The sequence below is a fragment of the Argentina silus genome (genome assembly GCF_951799395.1).
Source record: "Argentina silus genome assembly, chromosome: X".
Lineage (NCBI taxonomy): Eukaryota > Metazoa > Chordata > Actinopteri > Argentiniformes > Argentinidae > Argentina > Argentina silus.
The window spans coordinates 42,995,279-43,016,032 of record NC_139653.1 but is presented as its reverse complement, the minus strand read 5'-3'; the positions used below and the strand labels follow the sequence as shown (position 1 = coordinate 43,016,032).

Here is a 20,754-nt window from a genome sequence, read left to right as displayed (position 1 = left end):
TTATTCACTTATATGGTTTGCCATCTCTGCTGATAATATAAACAGTTATCTGAGCCTGGAAATGACATATCATTATTTAATATTGTTTTAAGTAGATAATTCTACACGCTGTAAATGATTGGCAAAAGAGGATGGGAAAGCACAAGAATAGGTGTTTTAAATGAACAGGATTACAATAAGACTAGATTTGTTGTACTTCAATAAACTGATGCTTCACTTTACATTGTATGAGACCCATAGATCAGTGTGTTCTTTCAGCCACCAGGTGTCCTACTCTCACCTCAGAAGTGCTTGTGTGTGTGTGTGTGTGTGCATGTTTGTGTGAAAGACAGAAAATATCATTCAACCCATCAACCAATCACTGGTGTGAACCCACAGGCAAGGAACCGTCAAGGAGCCGTCACCTGCTGGAGCTTTTCTCTTCCTGTGACGAATGGAGGGAAACCTCAGTTTCCATGCCTCTCATTCCTCTGCTGGCTTTGTCCTAGGCTCCTGTAAAGAGGGAACATCCTGTTTGGTCAACCATTGCTATTTCAACAGGAAAGGACTTGTGTTAATAAAGTTCAGTGTTCAATAGTCAGTGGTACTGTACACTACATGTCATGGCAAATAACAAGAAATGGAGGAAAGTCTGGTTTCCAACTACAGTCCAGGCGTGGCTAATGGACATATGTGGAGACTGGTGAAGGTAGAAATCAGAGTATGGGCTCATTGTAATGCATTGAATGGAATGAGGAATGGTCCCCTACCAGCCTCCACTATGTACAGTTGATGCTAAATGGGGTCCTTGGGATGACCCTGCCCTGAATCCTAACCCTAACGATAACCCTTACTCTAACCTTAACCTTTTTAAATCTCAACTGGGGTGACATCCAAGTCGGGCCTCCCCAAGCATCCCACTTATGTGAGCCTGTGAGCTGTTTCTCCTGCACATCTCACTTCACCGCTTATGTTATACTATTATCTGTGTTGTCTCTTGCTGTAGATGTAATTGAATGTACTGTAGAGATCCCCATCATGCTGGAAACGAATTCCAGCAACCTTGGTTGTGTGGCAATAAAAGGATCTTGTGTCTTGTATATTCTATGTAAATATTGTCTTAATTTATGTTGAGATTACTTATACTTTAGCTTTTCTCATAGATAGTAGATTATGGGAATGGGCAGTGTTTTAAAGCATGTTAGCACATCAACAACAATACCAAAGAAGTCTATAAATTCATTGGGACAACATCCATATCATATATTTTCTTTAATAACTTTAAAACAGGATACAAATATTGTCAGTTACACAGAAAGAAGACTCTAAAAAGGTGTAAAACATTTGAAGTCAGTTCAGGGTAAGAAGGAGTTGGCTCAAGGGCGAGACAGATAAACGGACAGACGGGTCGACCGTAGAGAAACAGTGCAGAGCTCAACGAGCGGGTACAGTAGAAATGTTCAGGCACAGCCGCCACAGGAGGGGGTGTGATGGGTGAGGGGCATCAGTGATGGAGGGTGGGGGGGGCAGGGTTTGGCCCAGGTGGCAGCTTCTTGGTAATCATAAAACACACACACACACACACACACACACACACACACACACACACACACACGACTGTAAACAAAAAGCTCTTTTTAAAGAGAGGATTTAAAAATGCACCCGGTGCATCCTGTAAAAGCTATATCAGAGTGGCTGACTGCTGCGTTAGAAAAGCAAAAAAAGCAAAACGAGTTGTGAGAAAAACAGAAAAAACTATTCTAAATTTTTTTTTAGAGTCCTGAGTATATAAAACAGAAAAAAGGCCAAAATCAATAATACAAACAAATGACAAAAACATGAATTCAACATCAATAATGTGTAAAACAAAAAACAGACACACAACAGTCTTCCAAGCCCGTAGCCTTCAGCTAGTTCTGTCAGTCAGTCAGAGGAGGGCGGGGCTTTGATGCGGCTGGTGGATGGCAAGTCTCTTCAGGAGATGGGGGGGGGGGGGGGGAGTGAGGCAGAGGGGGCAAGGTTGGTGTCTATTGGCATTGTGGCTCAGGCCAGTCACTGGTTGGGCCTGCCTGTCACTGAAGGCGAGGGTGGCTCCAGGGCGGGGGCCCTATTGATAAGGCTAGCGACCCCCCGGACAGGCCTTACGTATGGGGCTAGCATCCCCAGGTATGGGCCCTACCGGCGAGGGTGGTGGTGGTGGTGGTGGTGATGGTGGTGGCGGTGGGGGTGCCTGGTCAGCGGGGAGGGGCTGGAGCCTGGGCCAGAGCCAGAGCCTGGGCCTGGCGGGGGCATAGGGGCGATGGAGGCTACGGAGGCAGTAGCAGCAGCATCCTCAGCCTCCTCCAGCTCTCCCTGGAGCTCCTGGCTGACGCTGGACTGCAGGGCGGCCGGGGTCAGCCACTCCTTAGGCAGGCAGCTCTGGAGGAAGGGCACGCATGAGCTGAAGTAGGCCAGACGGTTCACCCAGCGAGGGATCTCCCTGCCACACAGGATCTGAAAGACAGAGAGAGAGAGAGTCAGAGACAGACAGGATCTGGGAGACAGAGGAGGAGAACAGTGTTGAATTGTTTTTTGTTTACTTCTAAGTTACTCCTCTATCACACATTCACAACTAAAAATCCCCTTGTCTGTCACATGGAAACACTGCCACCATAAAAACAAATCTTTAAAACCCAGAGGCAGCAACAGCCCTTTGTTTGAAGTGGTTTTAGTCCTTGTGACTCCTAATAGAGTTAGTCTAGCTAGGCTTGGGAGGGAAGGAACAGCTTCTGGCCCAGAGAAACAAAAGCGGGCCCTGTTCGAAAAACTCAAGAAATGCATCTTTCCTTCCTCACTTCCTCGAATTAATCACTGATCTACCGTGAGTGAACTGGTCCAAGCTTTCCTCTGCATTGCTGCTTTCACCCATCTAGTCACGTCAGATCAGTGATTTTTTCAAGGAACGGGGGGAAGGAAGGATGAATATTAAGAGCATTCAAACAGGGCCTGAGAGAGTGTCACAGCACTGGGGCTGGGAGAAGATGGAGGCTGAGGCCTGACGCGTGTGACTTGAGTGGACTAGAAATGAGCCAGACGTTATAAAACGGCTCCACAGCTTCAGGAGTAGATCCTCTGAGCTAATCCAGTGTGTCAGCATCTTCATTAGCCTTTTAAATGCAGAGGAGGATTACTAGTATGTCTCTTTCACACACACACACGCACGCACGCACGCACACGCACACACGCACACACACACACACACACACATACACACACTGACACACACACACACACACACACACACACACACAGACACACAAAAGAATATCTCTCTGAAGTTAGTCACCTCGCTCTGCACTCCCCTCAGGAAATGAACAGTGTTCAGTAAGTGTTCAGTGAGGCACAATGTAGCCAAACATTTTGCAAAGAAAAACAACAATCTGTGTTCCTATTGGACAAAGTGCCTCGATGTTTTTGCCACAATACACTGTGCCAACTGAACGCACCCCTGGTTTTACAGCTCAGATCTGCGCCACAGTACCTAACACCAGTGTATCAGTGAAGTGTCTAACCATGAGGATGGAGAAGCCAGATCAAGGCTGTGGATAATAGCAGGAGACAGTTACTGTTGGAAAACAGTGACTAATAGGCTAATTCCTTCCTCTTTCAACCAGATCTGTTCAAATACACTACAAGCTTCACTCTGCAATGTTGTCATAGAAGATGAATAGGTGCTCTGGGGAAATCAAAACTATGCAAGGAATTCTGGTCCAACAGTCACATCAGTAAGAGGCTTAATAAAAACTGAATAGAGCTTTATTTCTCTTACTTGTAAACATGAGACCAAAACCCTGAAGGGATGAGCACTGATCTCCAGAGGGAACCTGAACTATTGTGTGTCTGTGTACGTATGTGTGTGTGTCTGCCCCCTTACAGATTGTGTGTGTGTGTGTGTGTGTGTGTGTGTGTGTGTGTGTGTGTGTGTGTGTGTGTGTGTGTGTGTGTGTGTGTGTGTGTGTGTGTGTGTGTGTGTGTGTGTGTGCGAGTGCGAGTGCGAGTGCGTGTGTGTGTGCGTGTCTACGTCTGGGCCCTAGCAGCTGGTACAGCATGTCTGGGCTTGTATCAGTGTTCTAATCCCTCTCCACCAGCCAGATGCTGGTGTGTAATAATCTCACCTCATTATTCCACTACAACACTAAGCTGCTTTAAGACTGGAGTTTAAGACTGTAGTACACTCGTCGACTCAAGCGATTGGCTCTACTGTGTGTGTGTGTGTGCGTGTGTCATACCTCTGACAGTGCTGAGGAAAAGTGGTTACAGTTCTTGTGCATGAGGTGGTAGGCGTTGCCCTTGTACTCCTTCCCCAGCTCCTCCACGATGCGTTCTACATCCTCCTCTGTGAAGTCTGTACTCCCCAGGACTATGGCTTCTCTGGTGGGGGGAGGGGGAGATTAGAGAGAATGGGGGGAAGGGGGGAGAGAGAGGGGAGAGAGAGAGAGGGTGATAGAGGGATCGAGGGAGAGCGAAAGAGAGAAAGAGAGAGAGAGAGAGTGAGAGAGAGTATAAATTCTACATCATACATTCTTCCACTAAAACCACATCTGTATGTCCTTTAGTGCTATGCTAGTTTACCTATCATTGTCATCGTCAGAGAATTTGGCTAAAGCACATAAGAGGACTTTTCTGGGACCATAATATAAAAATGCCTCTATGCATAATCATCATAATCTACCTTTTATCATCTCCAGATTCAAATAGCTGTGGGGAGACTTTAATTACCATAACTGCCCCAATTAAAATGAACAAACAGAATGGCATCTGTCAGAGAACTGATTGAGTAACTAGACCAGGCAGCCTCATCTGTGTGAATACGTATGGTACACACTTAGCAAGGTTTAAAGAACTACACACTACACACCCTTGGCAGAGTGAAGTGGAGCTTCAATTATAGATAAAAGCTTTTTTTATCTTCCCAGAAGTGAGTCATTCTAATGAAACGACAATGTTTCTGAGCAGTGAGTAGTGAAGGCTCCAGTGGTGATTCTTTGGTGTCTATGGGTTATGGAGTCAGTAGCCATATCCCCTTCCACGTCCTACAGACAAAGGTTGCCTATGTTAAAGGAGCAGGACGTAAGTTTGACGGAAATCTGCCATCTCTGGCCACCACAGCGAAATTCAGTTAGAAGTTCCAAACAACAACATCCTCCCTAACAATAACATAAGACTTGCAGTGTTGTGACAACATGTTTATATGCAAACCGAGAGTTGGGTAGGACACTTCGTAGGCCATTTTAGAAAGCGCTTCTTCAGGACCAAAACAGCTTTCGTAAACAAAATATTTCTGTCAACGGATCTCATTCCCTGATCGCTACCAATTAAACATTGTCATGACAACCATTTTGAAGCTTTTAAAAAGCTTGGATGTTACATATTGGACTTTTAAAGAGAACTGGAAATATACCACATGGCCTCTGGGTTACAAACGCAAGTGTTTTAGAAATAGATAAGTTAGGAATAGATTAGCTGGGCAATAATGCCAGAGAGGCCGTGATTTATCATCAATATTGTCACGGTTGGGAATGTTGTTAGGCACGACGTGTAGCGGAGTGACAATATTGACAATAAATCACGGACTCAAGGGTATTATTTCTTTTATACAATGGTAACACAACAAATCCGAAAATTGTGACATGAAAACAATACTTTAAGTATTTATTTTGTGATAGATTGCAGTGATTTCTGCCCTGCTCTGAGAAATATAGTTCCCAAAACTACAAACGTTGTCAAGGGAACATGATACACAAACTGTGATGTAGGAATAACATAATAGGTGATTTAACAGTGACATTATCGTTATTAAATCATGCTCTGAATGCCTCTAGGCCAGTCACAATGCTTGTTTTCATCAACCTGTTGTATAAACCTACATCATATATAGGGCAAGCGTTTAATGAGTGTTTTCTAACCATTGGCATCAGTGGCAGAGCCAGCCTAGTGCCACAGGGCAGCCCAACTAGAGCAGAAGTGATGCACAGCAGTATGCCATGGTTGATACAGAACCACACACCCACATTCACATAAACACACGCATGGGTGCGCGCACACACACACACACACACACACACACACACACACACACACACACACACACACACACACACACACACACACACCCACACCCACACCCACACACTGCATGATCAAGTTAAGAGAAACCTAGGGGCTTGCATACATGTTGACAAGCTGTTCTCTACCGACCCGGACGGATGGACGGACGCACGCACGCACGCACACACACGCACGCACGCACGCACGCATGCACGCACGCATGCACCTTGTGTCCTTAATATTACCACTGATACTCACTTGAATTTGAAGGTCTCCCCGAGTTCTGTGGCATCGCCTGGTGTGATCTCAAATATCCCAGAGAATGGATACGGATGACCTCCATAGGCAAACTCTGTAACATGACAACAACAACACACACAGAAGGTCAAACTGGGCTTTAGAGAATGAGAGAGATATGTGTGTCCTCCATAGGCAAACCTTGCAATATAGATTATATTATAACATTATACAGCTGAGAGAGAGGGAGAAGGAGAAGGAGAAGGAGAGAGAGAGAGGGAGAGAGAGAGAGAGAGAGAGAGAGAGAGAGAGAGAGAGAGAGGACCAGTCACAAGGTTTCACATTCATATCAGGTTTCATATCCGTATCACTATCATAGCTATCATCTAGAGGGGAACTAAACATAGATGGACCACAAGTACGACACTAGCTAGGCTTGTCTTTGTGACTCACACAAGGTGTATTACCACAGAGCTTCCTCATAAGTAGTGCTATTTTGTCACAACAGCAGACATAAGACATAAGGTGTGTGTGGAACAGAATGCTATATTAGATATATACTGTAGTTCATAGGGCAGTGTGAGAGTCTGGGTCAGTGTAGAGGGGACAGCCAGAGACGGTGGAAATAATAGTCTAGTTTTCTCAATAATCTCTGGTACAGTTATGGAATAGTCTAGTTTTCTCTATAATCTCTGCTACAGTTATGGAATAGTCTAGTTTTCTCAATAATCTCTGGTACAGTTATGGAATAGTCTAGTTTTCTCTATAATCTCTGCTACAGTTATGGAATAGTCTAGTTTTCTCAATAATCTCTGCTACAGTTATGGAATAGTCTAGTTTTCTCAATAATCTCTGGTACAGTTATGGAATAGTCTAGTCTTCTCTATAATCTCTGCTACAGTTATGGAATAGTCTAGTTTTCTCAATAATCTCTGGTACAGTTATGGAATAGTCTAGTTTTCTCTATAATCTCTGCTACAGTTATGGAATAGTCTAGTTTTCTCAATAATCTCTGCTACAGTTATGGAATAGTCTAGTTTTCTCAATAATCTCTGCTACAGCTATGGAATAGTCTAGTTTTCTCAATAATCTCTGGTACAGTTATGGAATAGTCTAGTTTTCTCTATAATCTCTGCTACAGTTATGGAATAGTCTAGTTTTCTCTATAATCTCTGGTACAGTTATGGAATAGTCTAGTTTTCTCTATAATCTCTGGTACAGTGTTATGAAATGGAGGGAGTTCTAGTTGACAGCTTCATAGCCTTGTGCAGCCATACCTCCAAATCACGTTGTTCTCACGCCTCCTTTGGAAGTCTGGAGAATTTTAGAATATCTGATCTGCCTTGGATTAAACAGGACGGAGTGATGGGAGAATATGATCGGAACTTAATTGGATGTTACATTCCATGAACCCTCCCCACATGCCTGTAGAATGATTGCTTGTTGTTATGTGCCTTGTATTTTCTGACTGGGTCAGACTATTTAGCAGAGAGTTGTTGCCTATGCCAGTTTGCAACATTGAAGAAAACCTGAAAGAAAAACTGAATTATGTTCCACCTTATTTGATTGGTCGCGAGGCGTCACTCATTTCAAACGAGTTTCTAACCCCTTGTAGCTACTTTCTGCAAAGGATTTCCTGAGATTCTCAATGAGGTTAACAGCTTTGTGATGAGAGCAACTGATTGGTTGGGACCCAGACTTCCTCCTCTCCAGAGCCTTGCTCCCCTCTGATCTACAATTATATTCAGTAATTGGCCTGCCGGCTTGTCTGACGCCTGTGCTGAATATCAAGAACTCTGCACAGCAATGTTGGCTAGCCCATGAACTGTGTCAGCCCTGGAAAACTCACTTAACTCAACTTACCCAAAACAGAAAGACATGACCTCTCTCTCTCTCTCTCTCTCTCTCACACACACACACACACACACACACACACACACACACACACACACACACACAAGTAATTACCAGCTTGCACTGCTCACACATGCAGTAAAAATCCACAATTATTAGCCCTATCCACAGCATCTGTCTGAGGTATTCAAGGCATTAGAAGCACCTAGGGCCAGTCTATGGTGTGGAAATAAAGGCTTAGTTCCCTGAACTGAGGATACATGAGGTGAAGGTGAAAGAGCTGTGGAGAATGATTTGGGCGGTGGAGACTTGGGACGTTCTGCAGAGGTGAGGTTGAAACCACAGGCGAGACACTTGAGCTGTAGGGATTCTCTGCTGTACCAGTGTTCTCCATTTAAGAACAAGCTGACACATCCACTTCTTCTCATGTCTCCCTCAGCACCGCTGCGGCGAGAACAGTTCCTTACTGACGGGAAATACTCCCATGGCCCTGTCCAGAAACAACCCCTAACCCCTACCCACTAGACACAAGGGGAGCTCAGAAATGATTTACGTCTTACCTCTGCCGTAGACCTCGATCCCTGAGTGAAACACACCGATGCCCAGAGAATGGGTGAACTCGTTGATCCAGTACTGAAATAAAAGCACAGAGACAACACTGGTCATTATGACACGTTCCAGACAATGGAGGAGTACATCCTGGAGACTAGTCAGTCAAAAAAACAATAGGAGGTAACACTTCATTTTACAGTCTGGTATTAAATAGGTAGTTACTTAGAAAGTGGTGGGTTAAAACTGTTATTACCTGATAATTGCAAATTAATAACAAACACTGTTACTTTTAGATTCACTGAGTTAGGCACCTATATGTGCTATTTAGTCCAGTACCAGGTAGTCACCAACTGTGAACAATTCATTAAGGTTAATACCAGAAAAGTACACATTGTTACCACCGCTCAGTAAATACTGGGTAAATGCCATCTGAAACAGGGCTGTAAAATAAAGGGTAATCAAATAGGACTGAAACTAAGCACAGAAACACTAGTGGCCATTAGAGCATGAGGATGAGGATGACAGCATCAATCACAGGAAACATGATGATAAGATATAGAATAGAATGCTTCAGGGCTGAAACGATTCCTCGAATTACTTGAATAACTCCATTACAAAGAATCCTATTAAGTAGGGTTTTTTGTTGTTGTTGCATTTTGTGCTGAAAATGACACATTAAAACACTTTTCTGGTTCTAAGCATAGGCATATGCCAATGGTTCTACGTTGCAACAGCTATATCCTACCTAATTTCTCAATAAATTTTTTCTCAATTTTAAAAAGCAGTGTTTTTGCAAGTTTTGTCAAACCAATTAATCGATTAATTATCAGAATAATTGACAGAATACTTGATTACCAAAATACTTGGTAGTTGCAGCCCTAGAATGCTTTGCCTTTGTAAGGAATAGTTTTTCTTTTAGATCATACACAGTAAAACAATAACCATTGGTTATTATGAGAAGGTAGCCTTTATCTTAGCAATGTGAACGACTCTTGTCTATTGTGACAATATGACAAAAAATTTACTTGAACTTGACTTGGGAGAGTGAAGAGTGAAGCCAGGGTTGCTATTATTATTATTGTGTTAGACCAGCTTTGAGATGTACTTAGTCGGCTAATCAATCTGGTTGTAGATGTACCAGTAAACCGATACCATCTCTAATGCAGGCAGGTCAAACGTGGGCAGCATGTTTCTGTGCGAGGAGATGGTAAGCAGAGAGAACACAGCCGTGCCAGTCTCAACACTGAGCAAAACACACCTACTCATCTGATGCAACACAGATGCTCGTTCTCAGGGTTTGCAGTTCTGACACGTAACTATTCCATTGGCTCCATCGTGCCAGGCAAACTCAATCAAGCACTCAATCAGGATTCCAAGTCTGACCGACACACTTTTGATGTTAATGCTAGGCTGATGATGACCTGTGTGGTGTGGAGAGGGCATATTTATCAGCTGTGGTGACATCAGACTGCCCTCTCTCTGCAAGTGCAGATTTGGAACAAGAGCCTGCATACACACACAGACTTTACTGTTGTAGCTCTTTAGGTAGGGTTGTTATGTGTTTGGTTAATGTGTTTGGTTTTTATATTTTATAAGAAAGAAAGAAAGAAAGACTGTTTATTTGCCATCAATTCACATCAATTGTTGGAATGGGTCTTTTTGTCCGAGACAACACACGTGCACACCCCCCCAGGGAGAACAGAGCGCTGGGCTCTGGGCACACCCCTGGAGCAATTCGGGGTTAAGTGCCTTGCTCAAGGGCACAACGGCAGTGGACCTGGATATGATGCCAGCAACCCTCCAGTCACCAGCTCACATCCAGATCCCTCCTGGAGCGGGGATCGAACCTTCCGATTGCTGGCCGGCCTCTTTAACCTCCAGGCTACCTGCCTGTATGTGATATAGAGTGTGGTGAGACATTGGTGAAAAAGCACTTTAAAATTAAAGAAACTTTATTTTTAAAAAAAAGAGAAAAAAAAAGAAACCTCTGCCATGCATCTTGTCAGGTATGGGGCTGCTGTAATATGATTAGCCAGTCTGTTCCTAGGCAGAGTTAAGCGGGGTGAAATAGATATGTATGTGTCATAACTGTCATAACTGAGGGAGAGGGGGAGAGAGAGATAGAGTTGGACCTGTGACAACTGTTAGATGTTGCCCATTTTTCCCACAGAGATATTTTGCATAGATGTTTACACTGTTATAATCACGCCGTCCCCCTCCCAACACGTAGCTGGAAGAGGCTGGCCAGGCTATTAAAGCGATCATCCTCCATCATGAGCCGTTACAGGCTTGGCAGACGATCACAGATCCTGATTCAATTAGCTTTCTTTCCAGAGCAGACTGAGGGAGTTAGATGTCTGGATCAAACACATCCAAGCTGAGGGAGGTGTGCCAGCTAGGGGCAGACACACACAGGACAGGAGAGAGGTAGCATTCTGCATCCTAATTCTCTACCCTTTTCCCTCAAGTGTGTACCCCTACCCCAAAAAAAGATGTATATTTATTTATTTATTTATTATTCAATTCATAGTATTGCTGGTGTAGGCCAAGTATACGTAAAATGAAACAGAATGTTAGCTCACGATATCTGGCTGGTTTGACAAGGCTATTACACAAATCTACACTTCAGGGAAAAGGGTCAAGATTTTGGATGCAGCACTACATCTGGGCTTACAGCCACTGGTAGAGAACACAGCTCTCTTTACAGTAGTAAAAAACTGAAACTCACACACAGAACAAACATAGACTAACATCACCATGTGATTGTGTAAGTAGTAAGTAACTAGGCCTTTAGAAGTAGACATGTTTATCACTGACTAGCAGAATATCATGATAACGAACATGGCCAGTATCTTCAGGACTATTTCAACAACAAAGCTGTGAAATAGAGGATCCTATCAAAGATGCAGGGGATGTTCAGAAACGCTGGTGTAGCACTGAGACCTGAGGGACGATGCCTTGAGTAAAGTAGCAGTAGAGTCTAGACCGAGGGCTATGAATGGCTCAAGGGGGGCTGGTGGAGGTAGAAGTGGGAGGATGAGTTCATTGTAATGTATGGAAAGGAATGAGGAATGGTATCAAACACGTATGATTTGTACCTGCACCAGCCTCCACTGAACTCCATAGAACTAGAACTCCATAGTTTCTCCTGTCATCAGTGTGGCCCCAACGCTATATTTGTGAGTCTTCTTTCAGCATCCGTCCTCCCGTTTCTACCTCCACTAGCCTCCCCTGAGCCACAGCTGTGCTGTGCTCAGACCCTACAGGCCCAACCCCTTGGCTCTACTGCGTCCTGCCCGGAAACAACACCTAACCCCTGCTTACTCCCTTGCCTACACTTATATACTGGTAGATCTGAGAGGATTAAGTTGGTAAAAGAACATGGAAGTAGCTCCACCTTGCCATGTGGTCCTCCTGGCCTTAGTCTGGTCCTCTGCTGAATGGGGTGTCTGTGACTGTGTCTGTGTGGACTGCTGTGTGTTAGTGACTGTATCAGTGTTGGCTGCTGTGTATCAGTGATTGTATCTCTGTTGACTGCTGTGTGTTAATGTCTGTGTTAGTGCTGGCTGCTGTGTCAGTGATGGCTGCTGTGTGTCAATGTACCAGAGTGAGTCACATGTCCCCTCTTGGGCTCAGCTGGAAGCCTTCACAGACCTCATTTCCCTCTGTGTGCAGCGTGCAGATGTCAACGGCGGAGAGAGCGGGAAGGAGGGAGTGAGGGAAAGAGAGAGAGAGAGGAGGGAGGAAGAGAAGTAGATTTTGTGTAGTCAACCCACACTAAGAAGTAGGCCAATAGGAAGGAAAACAAAACCCAAACCCCCACAGCATCAGACAGGGCGAGTCTCTCTTTTACACTGAGAATGGAACAGCTTCTTAGAACTGAGAATGGAACAGCTTCTCAGAACTGAGAATGGAACAGCTTCTCAGAAGCCCACAGGCCTATCCTTCCTTTAGACAAGTAGCAAGGAAGGATAATCATTTCTGAAAGTGTGTACCACCAACACTGCAACAACGAAGACTGCAGACTGACACTGCTTTAAAGGAGGGAGACTTCTTGAAAGCAAAGCTGCCATTGCCATTGACACGGGGGCCAAGTGCATAATGACGTTTCTCCATCACCAAGTGTTCATTTGCATTGCAAAACTCATCAGAGCTCGTTTCAAATAAATAACAGCTAGATAATCACAGCGGCCTCCTACTTTCATCCTCAGCTTGTCTGACATCTTTTGTCATGTAAATCAACAAAAGGCTCATTGGGAGTGATAGGACTAGCATTATTACTGATCTCATATCTACATTGCAAAATAGCCCATCTCTGTGCTTTCCCTGTGACATTAACACAAAGGTTATCATCAGATTATTGTATCTCCCAACTTACACTGTTGCTGCTTTTGTACAGATGGAAATAGGACAGGCATGACTAGTGGAGCACAGAGTTGTATGCAGATAGCTAACAAGGCTCTGGAGGAGCAAGATTGACTCAATCCAGTTCTCCCAGGATTTCTGAAAAAGGTGGCGCTGGATTGCATTATCAAAACCGTCTTGTATTTCTTCATGTGAAATGCACAAAAAATACAGCTAAAACACTAAATTAACTGAGGAACGTAATAACACTTTCACTTTTCCCTTTTAAAAACGTGATGTCATTGTTGATCAAACCAAATAGTTACTCTATCATTATTAAATATTTGTTTAATTTGCTCTGAAATGTTTACATAGTGGCGGAGCCAAGTTGATAAGGTGGTGCTGTTCTGTGGATGCATAGCTTGAGACAAGCTCTTGCCACAGGCCTCAGTGGAAGAAGAAAGAAAGTATCAAATGAAGAGTTTGATCTTTGTAAAACAAACAGTGATAATTAATCAGTGAGTGCGAGTTATACTTTTCTCCTACAAAACAGCAAACGTTTTGAGCTAACAACACCAACAACCCAACAAATGGGGGGAATGCAGGATGATATCTGTCGCTGGCGCTGACATGGTGGTAGTAGTAGGACATACTCTTTCTTCACCTCCTCAGCCGTGGAATAACACTCTTATCTCTCTGCCCCCAATTACTCCAAAGCTTGTTAAAGCCATCCTGATCTAGCAGTGAGAGACAGAGTGAGAGAGGGAGGGAGAAGAAGAGAGGTGCAGAGGGGTAGAGAGAGAGAGAGAGAGAGAGGCAGAGAGAGAGAGGCAGGCAGAATAAGAGAGGGTAAGAGGCAGAGAAGAGAGAGGCAGAGAGAGAGAGAGAGAGAGCGCTTGGCTGTTCAGCTCTGCGGTATGGTATTCAGTGGATTTTTAACCCCAAAACGTTGGTGGGGCCACTGTCAATAAATGCTCAGATGTATGCCAGTGGAACAACAGTCAAACAAAACACATCACCCGTCATGAACACAGTTGGATATAGCCTATTAGCAGAATACCTTTTAAGATTAAGATTTAGAAATAATGTTGAACTCTTTCTTGTGGGCGTAATCATGCAGCTGCTATTTCTATGTTAGCTTTCTGTTTAGCGATGACCACTTGCTATGTGACTACTTTTGCCAGTCTAATGTGCATACAGCAGATCCCGCGGGAAAGTAATAGTAAAGACATCTAAGCAATTTTGTCTTTCTCTGGCTGCAGCACTTTTTTGAGCTTGCCTTTGACTCAACGGAGAGGCATACTTTGAGAATTTCAGAGCTTCCATACTAAAGGCAAATCAAATAAAGCACAGCCGTGAACGTTTCATTAACCGAAGATTTAAAAAACATTTTTTATTAGATTTGCTGACGGTAGGATATACAATTATACGACAACGGTCATGCTTAATTCGCAAAACAGCGCCATCTGCTGGTGGGGCCGGACCCTGCCGGCCCTGAATGGCGAAACGCCACTGGCGGTACTGTACTAAAGTAATGCTGAGAGCGTTGGAGTGGCCTTTATATTCAAGAGAAACCTTCTAAGAGCCTGCACCCAGACTCTCCATCAGAACAGTCTTAGGCTGGTCCAACTACAGCTGCTGTGAAGCAGGAACCTATGATTTGTTACAATGTTTAAGGCCTAAAGTTTGGCAGAGGAAAGAGCAATAACGTCAAAATGTCGTGGCAACCCTTATTATCATTCTAAGGATAGAAAGTAACCCAGATAACTCTAGTGGTGACAGTCGTGCTATTTCAACATGTTTCAGCCCAGTCTGTGCATTGAGAGACACGGCAGTAAATAGCGTGCAGTAAGGATCCAAGTCTGCTCCGTTGGTGTTAATCCTAATCCCTGATCATCTATACGCCTTGGCAGACAGACGCATTGGTATCACCAGGAGCAAGTGGGGATCACTTCCTCATTAACTGAGTACCCCATGTTACTGCTCTCTCTCTCTCTCTCTCTCTCTCTCATTATCTCACTCCCACAATTAGTTATTCTCTCTCTGTCTCTCTTTCTCATCCAGTTAATAGAAGTGATACTGCAGTCTCATTATCCCTTCACTTTCACATCTCTGCTAAATGGAGCCAACTGTCACTTTAACTGTCTGCAATGCTTTAAATGTCTGTCTGTCTGTCTGTCTGTCTGTATCCACCCCCCCCCCCCCCCCCCCCCGACCTCTTTTACAGCTTTTTGCTGATATTGTTATAATGTAGGATAATAGCAATTGATGAATTGATAAAACCATATCTCTCTCTCTCTCTGTCTCTCTCGAATCACTGGAACTCTTAAAACTGGTTCCCACTTCTCAGAAGGGTTGAGGAGGAGATGGTGGGAGTGATGAGATGAGATGTGAGTACAAACTGTGATAACTGTGATGAGAAACTGAGAAAAACCTTAGTGAAAATAAAAGCTGCTACTGCTGCAATACAGATGTTGATGCAATTGATATGACAGTAGCTATGATATACAGTAGCTATGGTGTACAGTAGCTATGATATACAGTAACTATGATATACAGTAGCTATGATATACAGTAGTTATGATGTACAATAACTATGATATACAGTAGCTATGATATACAGTAGCTATGGTATACAGTAACTATGATATACAGTAGTTATGATGTACAATAACTATGATATACAGTAGCTATGATATACAGTAGCTATGGTATACAGTAACTATGATATACAGTAACTATGATATACAGTAACTATGATATACAGTAGCTATGATGTACAGTAACTATGATATACAGTAGCTATGATGTACAGTAACTATGATATACAGTAGCTATGATATACAGTAGCTATGGATGTACAGTAGCTATGATGTACAGTAACTATGATATACAGTAGCTATGATATACAGTAACTATGATGTACAGTAACTATGATATACAGTAGCTATGATATACAGTAGCTATGATGTACAGTAACTATGATATACAGTAGCTATGATATACAGTAGCTATGGATGTACAGTAGCTATGATGTACAGTAACTATGATATACAGTAGCTATGATATACAGTAACTATGATATACAGTAACTATGATGTACAGTAACTATGATATACAGTAGCTATGATATACAGTAGCTATGATATACAGTAGCTATGATGTACAGTAACTATGATATACAGTAGCTATGATGTACAGTAACTATGATGTACAGTAACTATGATGTACAGTAACTATGATATACAGTAGCTATGGATGTACAGTAACTATGATATGACAGTTATAGTTTCAGGAAGATTCATCATCATCCATTATTAATAAACATGCAAATGCATAGATCTAATAGCCATAACTGTAATTCATCATTGGCAATGGAAAACAGTAATATAGCTAAATCTGAATGAAAGTGTGAAGCCATTGACTGATTCTCCTCAATGAGATCTTGTTACTGTGCAGTCATTGAAAAACAACTGGTTTATGTTCCAGTAAAGGGCCCATACCCTAAGAACGCACACACACACACACACGCACACACGCGCGCACACGCACACACACACACACACACACACACACACACACACACACACACACACACACACACACACACACACACACGGTAAGACTGTCAGATATGTGAGGAAAGGAGAAGGATGGGACAACCTATTCAGCTGATGAGCTGCTCTCCCAGTCAGGCTCTCCCAGTCAGGCTCTCCCAGTCAGGCTTTCCCAGTCAGGCTCTCTCTTGTCCCATCTCCCCATCCCTCCCCCCTACACACACATTTTCACACAACTGATTGAGATCTCCGTTCCCGCGTGCACACATGCGCACACACACCCACACCCGGCAGGTTTACAGACTGGATGTTTATGCAAGCTAATGTTTATTAGCTATGTCTCCAATTTACTCATCATTAGGCCTTTATGATTAAAGGCGATTAGAGGGGCTTGTTGCTTTGAGTGCACTCATCTTCCCTAGCACTGTCTTTGTCTGGCCTTGCTTGGTGTAAAGTGGAGAAGGTATCATTAGCTGACAACAGATGGTATTATAATAGCCTTGCCTAGCGTATTTAAGTTAAGAGGGTTCCCGGTTTTAAAACGGAATCAGCAGCAATAGCAATAATTCTGCTGTGTGTCTCAACTTAGGCCTATAACACTGCTTTATCTCTTCTCTTTCCAGTATTAAAGCAACTAGCTGAATAGCTGCAGGCTATGAAGAGTCACCTAAAACCACAAACAGCAGAAAAAGCTCAAACACCACTGAGAAATACTACACATGGCTTCTAAGGTGGACAGCCTGTTTGAACAGCAGTATGATACAGCTTTGCACAATGACACTCAATCTGATGATTACTAACGCATTGAGAATAGTCAAACACTCTCTTTATAATGATATAGGCTCAGGCTGACAACCTCCATTCCCAAAAGACCTCATTGAAATGCGCACTCCTATGCCTGAGTAGTAACACTGTATCTACCGTGTTACTGTATTTGCACTGTATTAAGTAACAATATAACACAATGAATAATAATAACATTGTAACAGTGTTCCTTCTTCTGTCCAATACCGTCTAGTGGTTTTTCAGAGAGTGTGAGTACTAAGGGTATGTGTGTGTGTGTGTGTGTGTGTGTGTGTGTGTGTGTGTGTACCACACATGTGCAGAGGTATGATGATAATGACCAAGCAGCCATTAATGTGAGAGAAGAACACCATTTATGTCTAGGGAAGTCTCTTGGGCAGCTAAGCAGGAGAGGGAGAGAGGGGAGGGGGAGAGAGAGAGAGAGAGAGAGAGAGAGAGAGAGAGAGAGAGAGAGAGAGAGAGAGAGAGAGAGAGAGAGAAGGCATCTTATCCTGCCTTCTGTGGCTAGCATGCCAGTTGAGATGTGTAACCATACCTCAGGCAGCACTTGCAACATCTTCACAAAGAGGGCTAGTCCATCAGTAACCATGTCAGCTCACTGGGTACTACCCAGTACAAATGGAGATAATAAACCAATGGGGTTTATGATGTACCTCATCCGAACAAACAGGCTCAATACTGTGGTTCAGCTTCATCATAACCACTCACTAGCCCCAATTCATCAGAGGTGGGCCAAATCAAGACTGAAAGATAGCTAAGCAAGGTCTAGCTCTCGGGAAATACGACTGAGCTTACACACAGTAAGTTGGCTCTCCCTGCGTCCGACTGTAGCTGGGCCACTTTGACGGTGCAGGCAACTCATTCAGTATCACTTTGCATCACTGATCACACAGGTGGTGTCAGGTATCTATCTAAAAAAAGCTCTCAATTGTGGTTCATTCTGTTTCAAGAGTATTGTAGACTAAACCTATTCACCCTCCATTCAACAGAGAGCCATCCAGGCTATAGGAGAAACAATTTCTATACTAACAGAAATATAGATTAACCTATTTAGAAATCGACCATCTCAAACAAACTGTAAGAAAACTGGCAAGCTAACAGGAAGACAAGAAGCAATTTACCCCTAACAAGCCCCTTGGTAGGGCAAATTTGACAGGCAGAATGGGTCTCCAGTGCTTTAAGGGTCAAGTGAAACGTAGCCTAGTCTCGCTTGAACAGACTTTCTTACAGCCAGAGGGAGTAGTGACTGTCAGGAGACACGAGACTAAGTGCAAGGTTAAAAAGGCAGGACTAGACTAGAGATCCAGTCTGAAATACAGAATAACCTTCACAACCAAAACCACCATGGAGTCGGAGGCTGGAGCCAAGTTAATACTCTAAAGAGAAAGCTAAAGACAACAGTAGGGGGAGGGGTGGTATGTTAATGGTCTGCTACTGCATGTGCTACTGCCAGATGGTGAAAAGGAGAGAAAGTAGGCTTTCTGAATGGCAGGGAATGATGACATTATTGATCTCACAACCTCTGCACTCTCTTCTCTTCCCCTGGTCCAATCACAGCCCAGCCAAGCCCAGAGATCCAACCACAGCCCAGCCCAGGGTAAATTGCTTTAATGCGTTCATGTGATCTCGCAAACTCTGAACTTCCAAGTTGAAATTCATGGTAAGTTATTTGCGTACGGCTTCCTATTGGTCGATTCTGATACGCTCCGATTGGGAAACTCAGGTATCATCTTTGTACAACAAATGTTCAAGTTGGGTATTTAGGAGTTTCCTAGTTCTGAGTGCACATGAACAACATAAGTGTCATCGAGGTAGGGATGTAAAGATCATACACTCCCACTCTGACACATCTGACCTAAAACCACCTCACTGAGATCACCATGGGAATTCCCTCTCTGCTGTTATGACAGACTGGCTTAATCCATGTTCTATTAGAGAGTAATTAATCTCATTGAGACCAGGCTTTTTTCAGCCTGGGAAAATACTTTGCAGAAACTAGCTACAAAGGGGTTGAAACCTATTTGAAATTAGTGACGCCTTGCGACACATCAAACCAATCAAATACCTTAGTTGGGCGGCACTCCAAAACAACAGAATTCAGTTCTTCATTGAAATTGAGTTTAAGACAACTTCACTGTCCTACAATACAGTGGGTGGGTAATGTTTCATCCTGACCACTGAGTCTGGAGTCCAGTCCGCTGTTCAATGCCTGATTAGAGTACCTCTGTCTGCTCCTCAAGGTGTTTTGACATCGGTTACAGTAGCTAGGTGCTATGTTTAGGAGAGACTTAGTAACCTTGCACAATTCCTTATATAAAATATATCTCAGGTTCAATAAACAAAATATGTTTTCTTTATTTCATGTCTGTCATTTGATTTGCCAAAGCATAAATGAGGGAAACTGTGTGTGTGTGTGTGTGTGTGTGTATTTGTGTGGTGAATCATTTAGGAAACAGAAACACTGCTTATGACTAAAAGATGCAGGCTAGCCTATAGGCAATATGTTCTAACAAGCTGCAAAGACAGACAGTTCGAGAAGAGTCCATTTAAGATATTTCCCTTCATTGTCTCATATGATATCACTATGACTGCGCCCATTCCCCACTATATGCACTGTTAATAACAGTGTTATGTTCCATACTCACCATACAATGTGCCCCATCTCCCGACCTTCCCTAGCTGGCTAGTTTATGAAAAGCTAGGCATAATAATAACCCACACATTAGTTATAGTACCGTTACAAATAACGGCGAGGCGAGCTGATCTGACATTGTTTTGCGTGTTTCTCTCAAGCTACTACATGAAAAATATTTTTGCTCTCTAATTTCAATAGTTATCTAGCTCTCAGCTTACCATATCATAGACGTTTAAAATTATCGGCTCGTTTGCCATCACTGGCATCAGGAATTTCGCCGCCTAGGCTCCCGCTGTCCTGTCACTTTCACTTCCACACAGCAGGCAGCCTATCTTTACAAAACAGCGATGTTTTTGCTAACTTGTTTCCTTCGTCCACTTAGCAGAAACACTGATTGTAGCTAAGTATTAATTGAAATAACAGGCAGAAGGTGCCTCCAATTCCACTGACAGTTCACCGCAGTCCCGCATCCGAAAGCTTTGTCCAATTTTCTCCATAAGCAAACAGCTGGGCAAGGCAGTCGGCTAGCTAGCTAACTAGCTAGCTCGCGGACGAAAGGGAATCTTTCGCGAAAGTTGACCTTTTCTGCGTGAAATAGCCATCCAAATTCAAAAATGTCATTTCTACTAATAAACTACTTTCCAAGGTGAAGAATATTTTTCCACAGACAAAAATACACCCGAATGGAGGTAGCTGTTGGCCACC

The 20,754-nt window shown here is 43.4% G+C and overlaps 1 protein-coding gene across 1 annotated transcript; it reads right to left on the bottom strand.

Moving 5' to 3' along the window:
- Positions 1-1,250: 1,250 nt before the first annotated feature.
- On the bottom strand, positions 1,251-20,721 carry desi2 (desumoylating isopeptidase 2). The gene is made up of 5 exons (XM_083696390.1): positions 20,268-20,721; positions 8,718-8,790; positions 6,325-6,418; positions 4,248-4,389; positions 1,251-2,472 (listed from the first exon to the last, which is right to left on the bottom strand). Exons 1-5 carry the CDS (start codon positions 20,313-20,315, stop codon positions 2,155-2,157), a joined length of 675 nt encoding a protein of 224 aa, XP_083552516.1. The 5' UTR covers positions 20,316-20,721; the 3' UTR covers positions 1,251-2,154.
- Positions 20,722-20,754: the final 33 nt, after the last annotated feature.

Coding starts and splice junctions, on each gene's coding strand:
- desi2 (XM_083696390.1), bottom strand. CDS start 20,315: ATGCCAGTGATGGCAAACGAGCCGATAATTTTAAACGTCTATGATATG. Junction 8,791..20,267: donor TTTTAAACGTCTATGATATG/GTAAGCTGAGAG, acceptor CTTTTATTTCAG/TACTGGATCAACGAGTTCAC. Junction 2,473..4,247: donor TTTCCTCAGCACTGTCAGAG/GTATGACACACG, acceptor TCTGTCTTTCAG/ATCCTGTGTGGCAGGGAGAT.